The sequence below is a fragment of the Somniosus microcephalus genome, chromosome 29 (assembly GCF_052327205.1).
Source record: "Somniosus microcephalus isolate GS21.2 chromosome 29, FLI_Smic_1.0, whole genome shotgun sequence".
NCBI lineage: Eukaryota > Metazoa > Chordata > Chondrichthyes > Squaliformes > Somniosidae > Somniosus > Somniosus microcephalus.
Genome location: NC_141015.1, coordinates 2,182,750 through 2,205,268, shown reverse-complemented (window position 1 = coordinate 2,205,268; position 22,519 = coordinate 2,182,750). Strand labels below are relative to the sequence as shown.

General features: G+C 43.5%; 1 protein-coding gene across 1 annotated transcript in view; it reads right to left on the bottom strand.

Annotated features, from left to right (window-relative positions):
- Nucleotides 1-17,922: 17,922 nt before the first annotated feature.
- The window catches only part of LOC147098193 (putative G protein-coupled receptor 139), a 42,729-nt gene continuing 38,132 nt past the window's right edge, over nt 17,923-22,519 (bottom strand). The window contains exons 4-5 of the mRNA XM_085969963.1: nt 20,308-20,354; nt 17,923-19,084 (exon numbers count right to left, since the gene is read on the bottom strand). Coding sequence (XP_085826089.1) covers nt 18,171-19,084; nt 20,308-20,354 — 961 coding nt within the window. The 3' untranslated portion in view covers nt 17,923-18,170. The remainder of the gene's footprint in view (nt 19,085-20,307; nt 20,355-22,519) is intronic.

The window sequence follows — 22,519 nt, the reverse complement described above, 5'->3', positions numbered from 1 at the left end:
ATATAGCCCAATAAGGGAGGTTTCACTGTTGGATCTAGTAATGGGGATAGAACCAGAGCAGATAAGAGAATTAAAATTAGAATAACATCTAGGCAATATTGACCATAATATAATACGTGTTAAGATAATAATTGAGAAGGACATAGGTATGACAAAGACGAGGGTAATATATTGGAGAACAGCTGATTTTGAGGGGCTGAGTATAGCACTGGGGAAAAAGAATGGACAACATTGGCACACAATGCGGTCGAACCACAATGGGAAACAACTCAAAGATTTTCCAACAGAATCCAGGATAATATATTCTGCTAATAAAGAAGAACAAGCTAAACACTAATGAGACACCATCAATGAATAAAGCCATAAGGGAAAAATTGAGCATAATTAAAATGGCATACATTAAGTACATGGCCAACAGGGGAGAGTATGATAAGGGACAATATGAAGGGATTAAAAGAGAAGTCAAACAAACAATTAGGAAGGCAAACAGAAACTATGAAATTAAATTATCAAGTGGCATAAAACAAAATTTTAAAATATCTTCCATGCATATCAATAAAAAATGAAGGTCGTGATTTGGAATAGGGCCACTAGGCAATGTTGAGGATAATACCACAGGTAGTAATATAGAGTTGTCAGAGATATGAAAGAACTCCTTTGCTTCAGTATTTACCAATAGATAGAATAGGTGGAGATGGCATCGGATAATGAGATTACCAATGAGTTAACTGCATTTAAAATACAATGAAGAGATATATTAAATAAACAAATCAATCTCAAAGAGGATAAATCCCCTGTGTGGACAGATTACATCCATGCATTTTAAGATAATCTAGAGAAGATATCGCAGAGGCATTACTACACCTATTTAATAATTATTTAGTAAAAGGTGTCGTGTCAGATGACGGGCGGATAGCTAACATAATACCTATATCTATGAAGGGAAATGGAACATGTCCAGGGAACTATAGGCCACTCAGATTAATATTGGGAGTAGGAAAAGTAATGGTGAACATATAAGAATATTTAGAAATGACAAATAGAATAACGAATAGTCAGCATGGATTTCAAAAGGGAAAGTCTTGCTTGACCAACCTAATTGAATGAAGAGGTAACAGAGAAAGTAGAAAATGCTAATGCAGTCGATGTAATCTATCAGGATTTTCAAAAGGCCTTTGATAAGTTACCACATAATAGATAAATATTTAAGGTCAGGGAATGCGGAGTCAGGGGACAAGTAGCAGAATGGCTAGCTAGCTGGCTTCAAGACAGAAATAAGAAAGATGGGGTAAAGGGTAGCTATTCAGAGTGGCAGAAGGTGGGCAGTGGTGCTCTACAATGATCAGTGCTTGGACCACTGGTGCTCACAATTTATATTAATGATTTAGACAATGAAATCTAAAACACAATTTCTACATTTGTGGACGACATCAATTGGAGGGGCTGGCCAATACTGAGGAGGACTGCAACAAATTACAAGAAGACATAAATACACTTGCAGAATGGGGATATTAGCAAATGAAATTCCACACAGATAAATGTGAGGTATTACATTTTGGTAAGACAATTAGGAAGATCATATATTACTTGGAAAATCAGAATCTAAAATGGGGTAGAGGAGCAAAGCGATCTCGGAGTACAAAAACACAAATCACTGAAAAGTATCGACACAGGTTAACAAGGCCATATAAAAGCAAACCAAGCACTAGGGTTTATTTCTAGAGGGATATAATTGAAAATTATTGAAGTTATGCTAAACTTATATCGAACCTTGGTGCGGACTTGGTTAGACCACTCTTGGAGTACTGTGTGCAATTCTTGTCGCTATTATAAAAAATGGTATAGAGGCACTGGAGAGGGTGCAGAGAAGATTTACTAAGATGATACCGGAAATGCGAGGGTACACCTATCAGGAAAGTATAAGCAGCCTGGGTCTCTTTTCTCTTGAACAGAGAAGGCTGAGTGGTGAACTAATAGATGCCTTTAAAATCATGAAAGGTTTTGATAGAGTAGATACAAAGAGAGTGATTCCACTTTTGGGGAAGATCTAAACTAGATGTCATCAATGTAAGATAGTCACCAAGAAATTAAATGGGGAATTCAGAATAAACTTCTTTACCCAGAAAGTGGTGAGATTGTGGAACTCGCTACACGAGGAGTGGTTGAAGCGAATACTATAGATGCATTTAAGGGGTGGTTAGATAGGCATATAAGGGAGAAGGCAAAAGAGGGTTATGCTGATATCATTAGATCAAGAAAGACGGGAGGAGGTTGGAACGAAGCATAAAAACCAGCATAGAATGGTTGGGCCAAATTACCTGTATGCTTCTTGACATCCAGTGGGCTCTAGATTTTGAGAGTCCAATCCTTTTTGTCAGCTGTGGCTCAGTTGGTAGCACACTCGCCGCTGAGTAAGAAGGTTGTGGTTTCGAGTCCCAGTCCAGGGACCTGAGCACATAAAACTAGGCTGGCACTCCAGTGCAGTGTTGAGGAGGTGCTGCACTGTTGGAGGTGCCATCTTCCACATGATACGTTAAACCGAGGCCCTGTCTGCTCACTCAGGTGGAAGAAAAAGACCCCATGGCAATATTTTGAAGAAGAGCAGGTGAGTTGTCCCCGGTGTCTTGGCAAATATGTATCCCTCTATCAACATCATAAATCAGATTATCTGATCATTATCATATTGCTGTTTGTGGGACCTTGCTATTCGCAAATTGGCTTCCGCGTTTCCTACATTCCAATAGTGACTCCACTTCAAAAGTACTTCATTGGCTGTAAAGCGCTTTGAGATGTCCAGTGGTCGAGAAATGCGCTATATAAATGCATGTCTTCCCTTTCATTTTTTCCTTTTGGGAACATATTTTCTCTGAACCCTCACTATCTCCTCCTTGAATGCCCCCCATTGCTCTGACACTGATTTACCTTCAGGTACTTCTTTCCAGTTCACTTTTTCTAAATCACATCTCAGCTTAATAAAAATTGGCCTTTCCCCAATTGAAATGTTTTACACTTGGTCTATATTTGTCCTTTTTCATCAGGGGAGATTTAATATAGTTCTTCAAAATATTGATGGGATTTGATAGACTGCCTAAGACGAATTTTTCTCCAGTTGCAGAATGGTGGGTAACCAGAGGACACAGATTTAAGGTAATAAGCAAATGATCCAGAGGAGAGATGAGGAGAATTTTCATTATGCAGTGAGTTGTTGTGATCTGGAACGCACTGCCTGTCGAAAGGGAATGGGGTAATTAATTGAATAGGAATTTTTTTACAGGACTCTGGCTAAAGGGTAGCACCAATGAGACAGCTCCGTCAAAGAGATGGCACAGTCACGAAGGGACGAATCACCTCCTTCTGTGCTGTACCATTGAATGACTCTATGAGCAAGAGACCCAGAGAGAGAAGAGGGAGAGTGAGAGACGGAGAGAAAGTAAAATAGAGACAGAAAGACTGGGAGAGGTACAGCAGGGAAGAAATTAATTTATAAGAGGAATTGGATAAATACTTGAAGGATAACAATTTGAAGGTGTATGGTAAAAATCTGGGGAATGGGATTTGGAGGGGTGAGGCTATGGTGGGATTTGAACTTAGCGATGAGGATATTCAAATCGAGGCATTCCCCCTATCGGGAGCAAATGGTACTCAGTGAGCAAACGGGTGATGGTTGAACGGGACATGATGCGTGTTAGGATAGGTCAGCAGAGTTTTAGATGAGCTCTAGCTTATGGAGGTTTGTAACTGGGAGGCCAGCCAGGAGAGTATTGGAATAGTCAAGTCAGGCTTTAGCAAAGGCACGAGTAAATGTTTAATCCACAAAAGGGCTGAGGAGGGGCGGAGACGGTCGATATTATGGAGGTGGTAGTATGCAGGACTGATGATTCAGAGGAGATGAGGTCGAAACTCAGCGCAGGGTCATTAGAACGCCGTGGTTGTGAACAATCTGGTTCATCCTCAGACATTGGTCAGGGAGGGGGTCTCAATTGATAGATAACAAATGGATTTGTGACGAGGAGCGAAAACAATGACTTTGGTCTTTCCAAGCTTTAAATGACAAACTATGTAATACAGTCAGACCTGGTGTACAGGTATAATTGCTGGATGTAGAAAATTAATAGGAACACCAACAGCAGCAAACACAAGAGAGTAAATTACGAGAATATTAATACATTATGCAAAGGTTTGCAGAGTTAATAGCTGGATACAGAGACTTACCAGGAACAGCAGCCGCAGCAAGGGGTGGGAGTAAAAGCCAACAACAGTAATGAAGTTAATCACGGTTTATAGAATAAATAGCTGGATAGAGAGACTTACCAGGAACACCAACAGCAGCAAGCAGGGGATAGTAAATACATTGAATAGTCATTAGAACATAATAGATCAGATTTGATAATGACAGATAATCATAATATGCAGAAAGAAAGTCAAACGCCCAGGAGAAACTCTTGCCCATTGTTGTAACCTTCCAATCTACTCTTCTCTGTGGAGCAGCGCGCTGCTCTCTGTTGGTGCCGGGAGAGGTGCTCACTGACTTTATGGGAACACACCTGGAAAGGAGTCCATTATTAATAAAAGCAGGAAACCCTGCAATGCTGCAAATAAGGTCCATGGAGACTGACATTAATTACAGTCACTGAACAAACAGCTTCAGTTAAGCTGTGGAGACTGACATTAATTACAGTCACTGAACAAACAGCTTCAGTTAACCCCTTTCATTCCAGCACGTTTTGTACCACAGTAAAGTGGAACATTTCTGCAGGATGTTCATAGGATGTATGAGGGTTGCTGAGAGATGTAATGGTGGAAATAACGCAGGATCGCCCAGAGAATTATAGGGTTGCAATTGTTACAACTTGTTAAAAAAAGGAGAGTGTGATAAACCTTTTAACTATCGGCTAACCAGGCTAACGTCGGCGGTGGTAACACTTCTATATGCTATATTCGTGGAGAAAATTTCTGTCACTTGGAAAGAAACATTGGTTATTAAATGATAACTAGCACAGATATCTTAACGGCAAGGTGTGTCTGACAATCTTGATTGAGTTGTTTGATGAATTACCGGAGAGGATGGACGAGCGTAATGTGGTTGACGTTGTTTATATGGACATTAAAAATGCATTTGATAAAGTGCCATTGAATAAACTTGTTAGAACCAAAGTAGCAGTGGCAGTGGGGATCTGACATTGGCTGAGGGACAGAAAACAGACAGGAGTGGTGAATGGTTGTTGTTCAGAGTGGAGGGAAGTATACAGTGGTGTCTCCCAGGTGTCGCTATTTGGAGCACTGATCATTTTGTTTATTATTAAGTATTGTCTTATATATATAATGGTCATAATTTGAACGTTTGCAGATCAAACGAAACTAAGAAATGTAGTAAACACTGAGTGGGATAGGAGTAGGCTTCTGGAGGACATAGGTAGACGGATGGAATGAGCAAAGTGATGAAAGTAGTCGTCGACAGTGCTATTAATGTTACTTGCTCACCAATAACCTATTGACCGATGCTCAGTTTTGGTTCAGCGAGGACCATTCATCTCCAGGCTTCATTACAGCCTTGGTCGAAACATGGGACAAGAGCTTAATTCGAGAGCTAACGTGAGAGTGACTGCCCCCGGCATCAAGGCAGCACTTGACCAAATTTGGCATCAAGGAGCCCTCGTAAAATTGAAGTCATAGGGAATGACAAAGGAAAATGGCTCTATTTGTTGGATGTCAATAATATCATCCCCAGGACATCGCTGCAGGATTTGCTCAGGGCAGTGTCCTAGGCTGAAACATCTTCAGCTGCTTCTTCAATGACCTTCCCTCCAACATAAGGTCAGAAATGGGGATGTTTGCTTACGATTGCAGTGTCCACTTCCATTCGCAGCACCTCAGATAATGAAGCAGTCAGTACCCGCATGCAGCAAGGACGACATTCAGGCTTGGGCTGATAAGTGGCAAGTAGCATTCGCACCAGTGAAGTGACAGGCAATGACGTTCTCCAAAAAGAGACAGCCGCCCTTGACATTCAATGGCATTACCATCGACAAATCACTCACCATCAATATCCAGAGGTCACCATTCACCAGAAACTTATCTGGACCAGGACCAGCCACATACAAATTGTGGCTACAAGAGTAGGTCAGAGCCTGGGTATTCTGCGGCGATTGTCTCACCTCCTGCCACCCCAAAACCTTTCCAACATCTACAAAGCAAAAGTCATGGGTCTGATGGGACACTTGCTTGGATGAGTGCAGCTTCAACAACAATCAAGATGCTCGACATCATCCAGTGCAAAGCAGCCGGCTTGATTGCTCCACATCCCCCACCTTAAACGTTCACTCCCTCCACCACTGGCGCACCATGGCTGCCGTGCATACCATCTGCAGGAAGCACTGCAGCTACACGCCAAGGCTTCTTCGACAGCACCACTCAAACCCGCAACATCTACCACATAGAAGGACAAGGGCAGCAGGCACATAGAAACATCAGCACCTCCAAGTTCCCTTCCAAGTCACACACCTTCCTGGTTTGGAAGTATATCGCCGTTCCTTCTTCGTCGCTGGGTCAAAATCCTGCAACTCCCTCTGTAACAGCAATGTGGGAGAAACGTCGCCTCACAGACTGCAGCTGTTCAAGAAGGCGGTTCAACGCCACCTTATAAAGGGCAATTAGGGAATGGGCAAAATGGCTGTCCCTGCCAGTCATAGCCACATCCTATGAATTAATTGAAATGAAATAAAGGCAGCTGAAATTTAATGCAGTGAGTTGAGATCGATAAATCTGGGAGGAAAATGAGGCGAAAGAATATAAACTAAACTGTACAGTTTTAAAGGGGTGCAGGAAAAGTGACACCTGGAAGTATACGTACACAAGCCTTTGAAGATGGCTGGAGACGTTGACGAGATTGTTAAAAAATAAATTGGGTTCCTTAGCTTTATAAATAGAGGCAGAGAACAAGAGCAAGGAAGTAATGCTGAACTTTATAAATCACTGGTTAGGTCCCGGCTGCAGTATTGTGTCCATTTCTTGGCAGCACACGTTAGGCAGGATGTCAAGGTCCTTGAGTGGGCACAGAGGAGATTTACTGGAATTGTACCAACAATGACCATCTTAATTTATGCGGAAAGACAAGAGAAGCTGTAATTCCTCTGCAGAGAGCACGCAAACTAACAGGGAGATATGCTGGAGATGTTCAAAATTATGAAAGGTTTGATAGAGTAAATAATGAGAAAAAAAATCTACTGGCTGAAGGGTCGCTAACCAGAAGACAAAGATTTAAAATAATTGGGAAAGATCCAGAGGGCTGATGAGCAGAATTTGTGCTATGCAGGGAGTCGTTAGGCACTGGAATGCAGTGCCTGACAAGCTGATTGAAGAAGATTCAATAATAACTTTCTAAATGGAACGAGATAAATACTGGTAGTGGGGGATTTGCAGGATTGTGGGAAAGGAACAGGTGAGTAGCACTAATTTAATAGCTCTTTCAAAGAGCCGGCACAGGCTCGATGGACTGAATGGCCTTATACTGTGCAGAATGATTCTGTGATTATGTGATAACAGAAGCCACGGAGTCCTGGTCTCATGTGTAGATTCGGCCTTCTGCAGTTTTTGATAAGGATTCTAATCGTTGCTTGTAATCTGATAAATTCGACAGTGGAAATGCAAACAGAATGTGCAGGTGAGAAAAGGTGTATTGACAAATTTTTAATAGAGTTTATAAAAACTGAAATCATGAAATAATTATGAGACTAAAATAGCAGCCATGAATATAAGATATTGTGGCGGAGCCACCAAGGGTCTCAGAACAATTAGTAATAATCCCTTTAACTACAGTGTAGTGCAGCCGCGGACTGCACCTTTATACTGCCTGTTAACTGTACTGTATTGTATTTGCCTGCACTCCACGTGATGACGTCATGCCGCCGATCACGTGACCGCCAGTGGTGCGCAGAACGCGATGACGTCATGACGCCAGCTTCGAGAATCTTCCAGCAGTCGTCGAATGCCCAGCAAGCTGATTAGACCTGTGTACCGTTTCTCCTGTAGTTCCCCTGTTAACTTCGTTGTTCATTAAAACCTGTTGATTTGATTCATCGATTCGAATACCTTTATTCAGATAGGAACCTCCGTTCCTACAATATTCACTAATAAATGCCATCAGGCATGCAGCAGAAACCTCTTTACCGAGAGAATGGTGAAAATGTGGAAAAACTCGCTTCCACAGAGAGTGGTTGAGGTGAATAGCATTGATTCATTTACGGGGAAGCGTGATAAACACTTGAAGGTGAAAGGAATAGAATGTTATGCTGATAGTGTTAGATGAAGAGGGGTGGGAATGGTTTCGTGCAGAGCATAAACACCGGCATGGAGCAGTTGGGCTGAAGGTCCTGTTCCTGTGCTGTTCATTCTGTGTAATTAGTTTAGCGGAGTGTGACGCTCTACTCTGATCACAGGCCTTGTCTGGTTTCAATCAGTCAAGTAAAAATCATTGATTATAATCCTATTACATTATTTATATCTGTTTTTTCTCAGGATATCGTGTCTGGAGGTAACCAAGACATGGATGCAGATTTCAGCATATGATGAGCTCAGGCAGGGGCGGAGACGGCCGTGGTCATGGAAGCGGAATTCAGGATAGACACTGACAGTGACGCCACCCACGCTTCAACTGCAACAGTCAGCACTGGCCCGTGAAGGAGCTGCACGAGGAAGCCGGACCCCGATGAGAGCCAAAACGTAACAGGGTGAACAGAAGGAGTTTTGTATTAACAGGACTGATCAACACAAACACTCTCTCAGATTAACGGTCATTTCTGTGATACATTGGGAATTACAACCATCTTAGTTTAAACTGTTCCCCCTGCAGGGACAGCATGGGTTAGATACAGAGTAAATTCCATCTACACTGACCCATCAAACACTCCCAGTGCAGTTACAGAATGGGTTATATGTAGAGTAAATCTCCATCTACACTGTCCCATTCTCTGGGTATGAGGTGCTCAGTATCACATCGGGTGTGACATCAGGCTAACACAGCACGGGCCTGGGATGCAGCCTGGACCCGGCCTCCTCTCTGTGTGTGGGGAACTCAGTAGCACAGCGGGTGTGATAAGGCAAACTCAGCACTGGCCGGTAATGGAGTCTGGGCGTTTCTTGATCTGTGTGTGTATTGGGCTCAGTATCACAGCGGGGGAGGTAAGGCTAACGAAGCCCCAGCCAGTGATAGAGCCTGAGCCTTTCCTGCCCTGTGTGTATATGTGGCTCAGGATCACACCAGATGTGGGATCAGGCTAACCCAGCACAGGTCGTGGATGAAGCCTGTGCCTCTCCCAACGATCACTGCCTCCTTGCAATCTCAGTGATGCCCCTCCCTGGGATGCTCTGCTCCAGTCTCTCTGTCGGAGCAGTGTCGAGATATCAAGTTCTGCTTCTGTCGTCCCAGTGTATTTAAATTAATCCACTTTCTTGCTGGATCCCCTCTACTGTTCTTCCAAAAAGTTGCTTCTCTTTGGTTGGCAACAGCTCAGCTCTGTGCCATTATTGGAGATAAAAAATCTGGGATCGCACCCAGTAATAACGCACATTCGGTCAAAGGACCATTAGCAGCTGAAACTGCAGGAAGCACACAGAATTTTACAGAACCAAGTGGGAAAAACTCCTCCCTCTGTTTATAATCTGCTTCTCACTCTGCTTTTTTCTGCTATCATCGATCTCTCCTTTATCCCTGTCACACCCTTTCTCTCCGTTTATATATCTAATAATCTCTCCTCTCTTTCTAGCTCCACCTATCTCGCCTCTATCTCTGTCACCCTCTCTCTCTCTATCTATACCGAATAATCTCTCCTCTCTTTAACTCCATCTATCTCTCCTCTCTATTTCTGTCACTTTGCCCATCTTCCTCTCTCCGAAGGAGATTGTCAGGAAGGTGCTGAAAGGCTGTTTCCCATGGCTGGATTGTCTAGAACTAGGAGGCATAGTCTCAGGATAAGCGGTAGATCATTTAAGACTGAGATGAGGAGGAATTTCTTCACTCAGAGGGTTGTGAATTTTTGGAGTTTTCTGCCCCAGAGGACTTTGGATGCCGAGTATTTGAGTATATTCAAGGCTGAGATCGATAGATTCTTGGACTCTAGGGGAACCAAGGGTATAGAGAGTTGAGTTGAGGTCTGCACTCCATTGGCTGGTTCAGCTGTTAATCACCCACGGCATCAAGCCCTGTAATAATTTTGCATGTTTCAATTATATCACCTCTCATTCTACTAAACTCTTGAGAATATAGGCGTAGTCTACTTAATCTCTCATCAAAGGACAATTCCCCCATCCCAGCAACCAATCTGGTGAACCTTTGTTCCACTCCCTCTATTTCAAGTATTTCCTTCCTTAGGTAAGGAGACCAAAACTGTACACAATACCCAAGGTGTTTTCTTACCAGGGCCCTATATCACTGCAGTAAGACTTCTTTAACCATTGACCATTTAGAGCACACAACACTCCGACCTGGCCTTTGGTACAGAACGTGTCCCAAACCTCCAATCCTCACACAGTTACGCAAAAACTGACAGCCAATCAGAGGAAGGTCTCGCCTACCCTGCCCCCAAGGTCACTGTATCCCTCGCTCTCTGCAGCTGCTGGCCCTCTGGCCATTGGAACCCGCCCCAGCTCTCCGCAGTCAGCGGACTGTGAATGTGACTGCGCGGGGTCTTGCAGATATCTACGCACATCTTAGTGGGAACATTGGTGCAAGCTCGTATTAATGTAAATTATTGTGAATGTCAGGGAAGTGTTGTAAATTGATAAGCTTTCTCTTGGAGATGTTTGTGTCATTGCCTATACTGAACAATAAAAAAACTGCATTTTATAGCCTGGTCACGACACGAGCCATCGGAACAACGCAGAGGGAGATGAGCAAATATCTACAGACACCACAGAATCTTTTGATAAGATCACTATAAAGGCTAAGAATAGCTTGGATCAGATGTCACGTGTGGCATGTTATTGGGATACCATTGTGTGCATGAACGAACCAGTCTCAAACATGCTCCATTGTCGATAACAGCACAACATGAACTGGCTAATCTGGCAAAGGAGAGTGAGACACTTTCTAAATCATAAAGGCCATGACACATTCTGCACAGAGAAACCGATTTGAAATATTCAGGATAGAGATAAACACCCTGTCAGAGCATTACAATTAAAAGTAAAGAGAATGCTGACCAAATTAGGATTCCTTTCAGCTAGATTGGTCATAAGCGTCAAGGCCTTCACGAAGAACTGAACAAAGAAAGCTTGAGGCTAAAAACAACAAAAATAAAGGAGGCCGAGACCTGGCTCTGTCTGGACAAGGATGCCATGTTTGTCTCCAAATCAGCTACACGCTGAAAGTGGGAGATCAGGGGGCCATAACTTACAGGTTCCATAACAAAACATGGATCCAAGTGAGAGGCAAACTCGATGAGGAAGCAAAAGACATCAAAAGGTTTTAATTTGTAATCAGTGATAAACCGAGGTACAGCATTTCAAAAGCATAATTTCGGTGGTAATAGAGAAAGAATCCTAAAGTAGGCTCCTTGGCAAGATTGGGCGTCCCGTATGTGGGAGACCAGGAAGACTCCACTGAACCAGGTGAGATGGGACACAACCTGACTCCAAACTCTTAACTGGTCACTGCATTCATAGGGTTCAGTTAAAGAGTTAGTCTCACACTAGGACAAAACGTAATTCGAGAACATTGTAAAATACTTCAATACTTCAATACAAACTTACAAGATAACTTCAGCAGGTTATTTTAAAGTATTAATTGTCTTATGTAGATAAGAAATATTAATGTTTGCTTTGCCAAGTACAAACGCTGATAGTGATCAACGTAACACTAAAGCCTTCGCGAGACCAAAAGAAAGACATCCCACCTTGCAAACAGATCCCTACTTATCCGATCCAGCAAAATAATCCAAAAGTTGATGGACTAGAAATAATTGAATCAGGAAATGTATTATATAATGATGTGTGTGTTGAAATTGTACTGGTAGCGTTAAAAATGAACTTGAATCTGTCGACCAGATTATGTGAAGGGAGTTATTCACAATTAATAGGCAAAATGGAAGGAGAATTATTAAAGAATGTGCAAGTAATAAGTAGAAAACAGGAACCACGGGGTGAGGAAGATGGGCAGCACGGTGGCATAGTGGTTAGCACTGCTGCCTCACAGCGCCAGGGACCCGGGTTCGAATCCGGCCTCGGGCGACTGTCTGTGTGGAGTTTGCACATTCTCCCCGTGTTTGCGTGGGTTTTCTCCGGGTGCTCCGGTTTCCTCCCACAATCCAAAGATGTGCAGGTTAGGTTGATTGGCTATGATAAATTGACCCTTAGTGTTAGGGGGATTAAATACGTGGGGTTACAGGGATAGGGTGGGATATGTGTTGGTGTAGGGGTTACGGGGATCGGGTGGGATATGTGTCGGTGCAGGCTCGATGGGCCAAAATGGCCTCTATCTGCACTGTGGGGTTTCTGTGATTCTGTGATAACGATAATCAGTTTAAATCGTGAAGTAAGCCAGGGCTGGTAGAATAGCATTGAATACGAGCCATGGAAACGTTAGCGGGAGTAAACAGAATAGATATAGAAAGTAGAGAGGCACACGAAAAGATAATGAAGAGGCAATTAGCAAGAATATTTGCAAACAATGTATTTTAGCAGAATCAGGAACTTACTAGAGGGATGGTGTGTAGCCCCTATGTGACAATTGTGATGAATGTGGTACAAAAGAGTCACTGCAATTATATAGGGTGTGTCCCAGTCCACGTGGTTCATTGAGTCTTCCTGGTCTCCCGCATGTGGGACTCCCAATCTTCTCAAGGAGCCCTCTTTAGTGATCTTTCTCTATTATCATCGAAATCCTGCTTTTGCGAGGCCATACTTCGGTTTATTACTGACTCCAAAACTAACCCTTTTGAGGTCTTCTGCTTCCTCATGGAGGTTACCATGGAAGCCACTTTGACATACGCCACGCCCATCACTGTAAAACTCTGATATACCCCACACCCCTAAATTTAAGACTCTGATATACCCTACGCCCTTCACTGTACCACTCTGTTTTAAGACACATCACTCATTGTAACACTCTAATATACCCCACACCCTCACTGTAACACTCTGATATACACTACACCCCTCACGCTAACACTCTGACTTACCCCACACCACTCACTGTAACACTCTGTTATACCACAAATACTTCACTGTAATCCTCTCATATACCACACATCCCTCACTGAAATACTGATGTACCTCGCGTCACTCTGATATAGTCCGGTCCCCTCACTGTAACACTGTTATACCACAAACACCTCACTGTAATCCTCTCATATACCACACATCCCTCACTGAAATACTGATGTACCTCGCGCCACTCTGATATAGTCCGGTCCCCTCACTGTAACACTCTGATATACTCCACCTCCATCACTGAAACACACTCTGCTATACTCCACACCAATCACTGTAGCACTTTGATATAGCCCGCACCGCTCACTGGAACAATCTATTACACCCCACACCACTCAATGTAACAATCTTATATACATAGAAACATAGAAACATAGAAGATAGGAGCAGGAGTAGGCCAATTGGACCCTCGAGCCTGCTCTGCCATTCAATGAGATCATGGCTGATCATCCAAATTCAGTACCCTGTCCCTGCCTTCTCTCCATATCGCTTGATCACATTAGTCTTAAGAAATATATCTAACTCCTTCTTGAATATATTTAATGAATTGGCTTATACTGCCTTCAGTGGTAGAGAATTCCACAGGTTCACCGCTCTCTGGGTGAAGAAATTCCTCCTCATTTCTGTCCTAAATGGCTTACTCCTTATCCTTAGTGTGTGACCCCTGGTTCTGGACTCCGTGGCCATCGGGAAAATCCCTGCTGCATCTAATCTGTCTAGTCCTGTTAGAATTTTAGAATTTTCAATGAGAAACCCTCTCATTCTTCTAAACTCCAGCGAGTATAATCCCAATCGACGGAATCTCTCCTCATACGTCATTCCTGCCAGTCCAGCTAACAGCCTGGTGAATCTTCGCTGCACTCCCTCCATGGCAAGATCATCCTTCCTCAGGTAAGCAGACCAAAATTGCTCACAATACTCAAGATGTGGTCTCACCAAGGCCCTGTAAAACTATAGCAAGACATCCTTATTCCTGTACTCGAACCCTCTCGCTACGAAGGACATTTGCCTTCTTAACCGCCTGCTGCACCTGCATGCATACCTTCAGCGACTGGTGCACAAGGACACCAATGTCTCGTTGCACTTCCCCTTCTCCCAATCTATTGCCATTCATATAATAATCTGCCTTCTTGTTTTTGACACCAAAGTGGATAACCTCGCATTTTTCCACGTTATATTGCATCTGCCATGCATCTGCCCAATCAACCAACCTGTCCAAATCATCCTGGAGTTTCTCAGCGTCCTCCTCACAGCAGAAACTCCCACTCAGCTTTGAGTCATCTGCAAACTTGGAGATATTACATCTAGTTCCCTCGTCTAGATCATTAATATATATTGTGAATAGCTGGGGTCGGAGGACCGATCCCTGCGGTACCCCACTAGACACTGCCTGCCAGTCGGAAAAAGGCCCATTTATTCCAACGCTTTGCTTTCTGTCTGCCAACCATTCTCTATCCAAGTCAATACCTTGCCCCAAATCCCATGTGCCTTAAATGTACATGCTAATCTCTTGTGTGGGACCTTATCGAAAGCCTTCTCAAAGTCCAAATAAACCACATCCACAGCTTCTCTCTTATCTATTTGACCAGTTCCATCCTCAAAAACGTCCAGTAGATTAGTCAAGCACGATTTACCTTTTGTAAGTCCATGTTGCCTTTGTCTGATCCTGTCACTGTTTTCCAAGTGCTCTGCTATTACATCTTTTATAATGGACTCTAACATTTTCCCCACTGCCAATGTCAGGCTTACCGGTCTATAATTCCCCATTTTCTCTCAACCACCTTTTTAGAATAGTGGGGTAACATTAGCTAAACTCCAATCCATGGGTACTGTTCCAGAGTCTATCGAATTTTGGAAGATGACCAGCAATGCATCTACTGTTTCTAGGGTCACTTCCTTAAGTACCCTAGGGTGTAGATTATCAGGCCCTTAGGATTTATCGGCCTTCAATCCCGTCAATTTCCCTAACACCGTTTCCCTACAAATACTGATTTCTTTCAGTTCCTCCCTCTCATTAAACCCTATGTTCCCCGACATCGCTGGGAGGTTATTTGTGCCCACCTTTGTGAAGACAGAATCAAAGTATGTATTTAATTAGTCTAACATTTCTTTGTTCCCCATTATAAATTCCCCTGATTCTGACTGCAAAGCACCTACGCTTGACTTCACCAATCTTTTTCTCTTCACATATCTATAAAAGCTTTTACAATCAGTTTTTATGTTCCCCGCAAACTCACTCTCATACTCTATTTCCCCCTGATAATTAATCCCTTTGTCCTCCTTTGCTGAATCCAAAACTGCTCCCAATCCTCAGGTCTACTACTTTTTCTGGCCAATTTACATGTCATCACCTTGGATCTTATGTTGTCCCTAATTTTCCTTGTTAGCCACGGTTGAGTCACCATTTTTGTTTTATTTTTATGCCAAACTGAGAGGAACAAATTCTGTAGTTCATCCATGCGATCTTTGAATGTTTGCCATTGCCTATCCACCGTCAACCCTTTGAGTGACATTCCCCAATCAATCCTACCCAACTTGCACCTCATACCATCGTAGTTTCCTTTATTTACATGCAGGAATGTAGTCTCTGAATCAACTACTTCACTCCCCATCTTAAATAAGTATTCTATCATATTATGATCACTCCGACCCAAGGGGCCTCGCACAACAAGATTGCTAATTAGTCATTTCTCATTACATAATACCCAGTCTAAGATGGCCTGATCTCTAGTTGGTTTCTCGACATATTTGGCCAGAAATCCATCCCGTATAAGCTACAGGAAATCCTCCTCCACAGTATTGTTACTAATTTGGTTAGCCCACTGAATATGTAGATTAAAGTCACCCATGATAGCTGCTGTGCCCTTATTGTACGCTTCTCTAAATGACCTTTTAATGCCATCCCCAACTTCCGCATTACTGTTTGGGGGTCTATATACCACTCCCACTAACGTTTTCTGCCCCTTGGCATTTCTCAGTTCTACCCATACAGATTCCACATCATCAGAGCTAATATCCTTCCTTACAATTGTGTTAATCCCCTCTTTAACCAGCAATGCTACCCCTCCTCCTTTTCCTTTTTGCCTATCTTTCCTGAATATTGAATACCCCTGGATGTTGAGTTCACAGCCTTGGTCACCCTGGAGCCATGTTTCCATAATCCCAATCATATCATATTTGTTTACCTCTATTTGTGCAGCTAATTCACACACCACAGCCCACACTGTAACATACTCTGATACACTTCACACTACTCAATGTAACACTCTGATATATCCCAGATCCTCACTGTATCATTATGATAAAGCCTACAACCCTCACTGTAATACGCTGCCTTATCCCACATCCCTCGCTATAACACACTTATATACGCCACACCCATTACTCTAACACTGATATACCCCACACCCCTCACTTTAAACATATGATATACCCAACATCTCTCACTCTCTCTTATATACCACACACCCAACACTGTAACAATCTGATATACCCCACACCCGTCATGTAATATGCTCTGATGTATCCCACACCCCTCACTGTAACACTCTGATACATGCCACACTCTGGAATGTTACACCACACACCAGTCACTGTAATACTGATATACCTCGCACCACTCACTGTTGCCACTGCAACTTTAGTCTCATGGGCTTCAATTTTGGTAATATGTGGTACTTTTTGAAAATAATAGTAAAATGGGAAAGTGTGAGTAGTATCAATCATAAAACCATAGAATTGGTGAGCCAAGTTGTGTTGACAAGTTGCTTGGTGCAAAAAGATGGCCCGCTCTGATCGCAGGCCACGCCTGGTTTCTATCAGTGAATTACAAAATCATTGACTTTATTCCAAATTTATTATTTATATTTATATGTTCTCAGGATATGGGTGGCGCTGACAAGGCTGGTATTACTTGCCAATCCCTAGTTACCCGTGAGAAAATGGCGGGCCTTCATCTTGAGCAGCTGCTGTACATGTGGTGAAGGTACTCCCACAATACTGCTCTGGAAGGAATTTCAGGCTTTTGCCCCAGTGACGAATGGCGATATATTTGAAGGGAAAGGTAGCATAGCGGTTATTTTGCTGGACTAGTAAACCAGATGCCTGGACTTATGATTCTGAGTTCAAATCCCAATAGCTGGGGAATTTAAATTCGATTAAGTAAGCAAAGCTGGAACGGAAGGTTAGTGTCAGTAATGGTGAACATGAAACTACCGGGTTATCATAACAACAGAGCTGGTTCACTAATGTCCCTCAGGGAAGGTAATCTGCCGTCGTTACACATCCACGACGCAATTTGACTCTAAATCCACAACAATGTGGTTGACTATTAACTGCTCCTCTGAAATCGCCGAGCAAGCCAATCAGCTTTAGGCGGCTCACTACTACCCTTTTCTGTGCAATTAGCGACGCCCACATTCCAAGAATGAATACAAAACACGATTTATTAACTATCGTAATGTTTTATAAAGGGTTATAATGTTGTAGTCAGTGCCGCCATCTTTGTTATGGGCGCCAGTGCTGTCATAATTGTGCAGGGGGCCAGAGCCGCCATCATGGTGCGGGGCAACGGAAGCGCCATCATTGTGCAGTGAATCGGAGCCTCCAACGTTCTGCGGGCCGCTGGGGCCGCCATCATGGTGCGGGGCAACGGAAGCGCCATCATTGTGCAGTGAATCGGAGCCTCCAACGTTCTGCGGGCCGCTGGGGCCGCCATCATGGTGCGGGGCAACGGAAGCGCCATCATTGTGCAGTGAATCGGAGCCTCCAACGTTCTGCGGGCCGCTGGGGCCGCCATCATGGTGCGGGGCAACGGAAGCGCCATCATTGTGCAGTGAATCGGAGCCTCCAACGATCTGCGGGCCGCTGGGGCCGCCATCTTTGTTATGTGAATTTCCCCGCCAGTGCGAGGTCTGACGGACCGGGGGAGTGCGACTCCGCACAATATCAGACCCAGGCTGCAAAGTCTACGCTTCACAGCATCCTTTAATGAATTTTACAATCAGAGTAAATGGATATTTCCCCACATTCTTCAACTGCTCTCTGAACTTAGCCTGGGTCACGGCATAAATCCCAGTGTTTGTGCAGCAACTCAGCATCTGCAACATCAAGCCCAATTCCTGTAAATAAAGAGATTCATTTACAGACACAGGCCTGATCGACCCTATCCGGATCCATATATAAACCACCATAAACAATGCCCATAACAGAATGAAATTGCCCGAGATAACAAGCAGTAAAATGATGGCTTTCCTGCGGCTCTCCATTTCTGGGTCTCTGGGACTCTCCCCACTGCTGGGACGCCGGAGTCTCCTCCGGGCTCTGCTGGCCACTAAAATATGTCTGACGGTGACAGCATTGAGCAGCAGAATCAGGACAAATGGGACCCCCGGGGTGAGACTATAATGAAGGAGCTCGATTGCTGCCCAGACCCGTGAATTCATAACATCGTTTGTTACCTCACAAAACCAGGGCGTGTTCCAAAGCCCATACCTAACCCTGAACATAAAATACCAGAAAATGTTTTTTAAACAGCTCAGTACAGTCACTGTACTCAGAACCACAGCTGCCGTTTGCTCGGTGCAATATTTAGTTTTCAGCTTCTGGTGACAAATGGCCACAAATCGATCAAAGGTGAAAGTGACGGTGAACCAGACAGAACAGTCTGTGGCTGCATAAATCAGGACGGCGTGGATATTACACACGGGGATGGACCGTACGAAATGAAAATGTTCCAAATAAAAAATCGGAATATGCCTCAATATCAGGTCGAGGATAACAACCAGTAGATCCGCCACTGCCATGGCCACCAGGTAGCGAGTGACACATTTGGAGAGACCACACTTTCCCCGAGACAGGATCACAATCGTCACTAAGTTCACTGTGAGCAAAGGAAATAAACATGGAAATTATACATCAGGCTGGGAGGGGAAATAAACATGGAAATTATACATCAGGCTGGGAGGGGAAATAAACATGGAAATTATACATCAGGCTGGGAGCAGGAGCAGCAGTTTGAAGGACTTCGAGGAGAAATCTGCAATTCATTAGCAACATTGAATGATATAATCGCATTCTATTACCCGTGGGGCTGAATACGGTGTTATTGTGAGAAAAATCGGGAATAAATTGAAAAATCAATCAATGAAACGGGGCAAAATACAACAGGAAAGAAAGTAACAGATTATTGGTCAATGAGAGATTAAATGATAGATCTAACTTTAGCCCAGCAGACAAAAGCACCGCCCGAGTTACCAGAGACACAAATGACCAGAACCTTTCAGGCAGCCTTCATATGCCATGATCAGACAGAATTTGGAGCGGTGAAATGCGCTTCTGTGCTCCTGTGTTAGGGAGGGGGAAATCCCACTTGGATTCCTTGTTCTGTTTAGAATATCCATTATATTTATAACTGAAAATGAATGCAACGGGATCAATCAGCATTTGGAGCGGAGCGATTTGCTTCCGTGCCATTTATGTTAGGGAGGGGGGAATTCCCGCTAGGTTTCCTGCTGCTGGTTAAAATATCCATTATATTTAGGAGTGAAAATGAAAGCAACGGCAAAATACACTGCAATCTTGGCGTGTATTAATTACAGCCAACTGTACGGATGTAATATGAAAAGTATCTGAACAAAATGGAAGAGATTTATCCCTGAACGTTTTCACCTGTTGCTTTCCAACTTGTGCAGATTTTTTTAGCCGAGAAAATGTGGAAGGATTTTCTTATCATCAGTACTTCAGTTACAATCAGCTGGGATTGTTTATCCTGCAGTACAGCAGGAGGCAATAGAGAATCACTCTGGGTCTCACTGAGAGATCCACTGAACTGTGACAGATGGGCATGGGCTCCCATTGTAAATTCAAAATAAAGCTTGGAAATACACGCATTGAAATATGGCTGACTGAACGTTTTTTGAGAATGTAATTTATCTTTGTAATCCTTTTCTAACCATCAGAAGCAGTGGCACTAAGGCAGAACTGGAGATGGTGGGAAAGTAGACACTGATTGCAACTGAATGATTTTCGGATGTTTCAGACACTTAACGAGCTAGATGTGATCTGCCAGGTATTGTTCCTGTGACTTTGTGTCAGTAACCATACCGAGCATTCGGTGAAACCAAAAGCTAGTTACTGTGGATGTTGGAAATCTGAAATTAGAACAGAAAATGTTTTAATTACTCAGCAGGTCAGGCAGCATCTGTGGTGCGTTAACGTTTCGGGTCGATGACCTTTCCTCATTAGATGAAAAGTCTCCTCAACCAAGACAATATTCTTCTGATCTGTTACCATTGTTCAGTGCAGATAGCAGAACGCAAATCTTTAAGCAAAGTGTCTCGTCCAATATCATTACCTGAGTTGAATCAATTGAATCTAGTTAACGCTGTTTCCACTTCCGAATCAATAGGAAACAAGAGTACGGATGGGATGGGGAATGGTACGGAGAGAAATACAGTTAAACATGATTTATAAAATTAACAGCTGGATACAGAGACTTACCAGTGACACCAACAGGAGCGAGGGGGTGTGGCGAGAGTAAATGACAAGAACAATAATACAGTTAAACATGATTTATAGAATTAATAGTTGGAAACAGATACTTAACAGGAACACCAACAACAGCGAGGATGTGCCAGTCCTTTTAAACAACAGCTCTTGCATTAGCAAAGATGCATCAACTTGAAATGCGGAATACCATAAATAACAGAGTATTCCACGGTAAATAACAAGAATAATTTTACAGTGTAACATGGTTTATTTTCTGCGGCAATCCCTCGGAACCGAGGAAGTTTTGCTTCCACACTAAAAATGAGTTCACATGTGACAGATGATTCCAATGCAGACCTACAGTCTCTGTCACAGGTGGGGCAGACGGTGGTTCACAGGGCGGGTTGGTGGGGTACTTGGGTTGACGTGTGTGCTGTCTTTCTTTAGCAATTTATGTTAGTTTTCCAGTTAATTCAGGGGTTTGAGTAAGTTGGGTCGATTCCCATTGTGGGCCGCCACCTAGTGGATATTTGGTACCTAGCAACTGCAGTAAAAGTGCAGTAAAGTGCAGTAAAGCACAGTAAGTGCGGTAAAGTAAACTACTGTACATCACAGACCAACAGCCACACATGGTCTGGGAAGTTATAGTGTTGCCACGCTTGAGTCTTGGATATTATTTGTCTGTAAGTACTTGAGAATGTTATAGATGATTAGTGTACACTATATTTTGCAGAAAATGTTTAGAGTCATAGAGTCATAGAGTCATAGAGTTTTACAGCACAGAAAGAGGCCCTTCGGCCCATCGTGTCTGCGCCGCCCATCCATCCCTGTCCAGTCTAATCCCATTTTCCAGCATTTGGTCCATAGCCTTTTATGCAATGGCATTTCAAGTGCTCATCCAAATGCTTCTTGAATGTTGTGAGGGTTCCTGCCTCTACCACCCTTTTAGGCATTGAGTTCCACATTCCAACCACCCTCTGGGTGAAAAGGTTCCTCCTCAAATCCCCTCTAAATCTCCTGCCCCTTACCCTGAATCTATGCCCCCTTGTTATTGACCCCCCTACTAAGGGGAAAAGTTCCTCTTTGTCTACCCTATCTATGCCCCTCATCATTTTGTACACCTCAATCAGGTCCCCCCTCAGCCTTCTTTGCTCAAAGGAAAACAACCCCAGCCTGTTTAGTCTTTCTTCATAGCTGAGGCGCTCCATCCCAGGTAACATCCTGGTGAATCTTCTCTGCACCCTCTCCAAAGCAATCACATCCTTCCTATAGTGAGGTGACCAGAACTGCACACAATACTCCAGCTGTGGCCTCACCAGCGTTTTGTACAGCTCCATCATAACCTCCCTGCTCTTATATTCTATGCCTCGGCTAATGAAGGCAAGTATCCCATATGCCTTTTTAACCACCTTATCTACCTGTTCCGCTGCCTTCAGGGATCTATGTACATGTACACCAAGGTCCCTCTGACCCTCTGTACTTCCTAGGGTCCTACCACTCATTGTGTATTCCCTTGCCTTATTTGTCCGTCCAAAATGCATCACCTCGCACTTTTCAGGGTTAAATTCCATTTGCCACTTTTCCGCCCATCTGACCAACCCGTTTATATCGTCCTGTAGCCTGAGGCTTTCCTCCTCGCAATTTACCACCCCACCAATTTTCGTGTCATCTGCGAACTTACTGATCATACCTTTTACATTCTCATCCAAATCATTTATGTAGATCACAAACAACAAGGGACCCAGCTGAGGTACCCCACTGGACACAGGCTTCCAGTCACAAAAGCAACCTTCGACCATCACCCTCTGCCTCCTGCCACTCAGCCAGT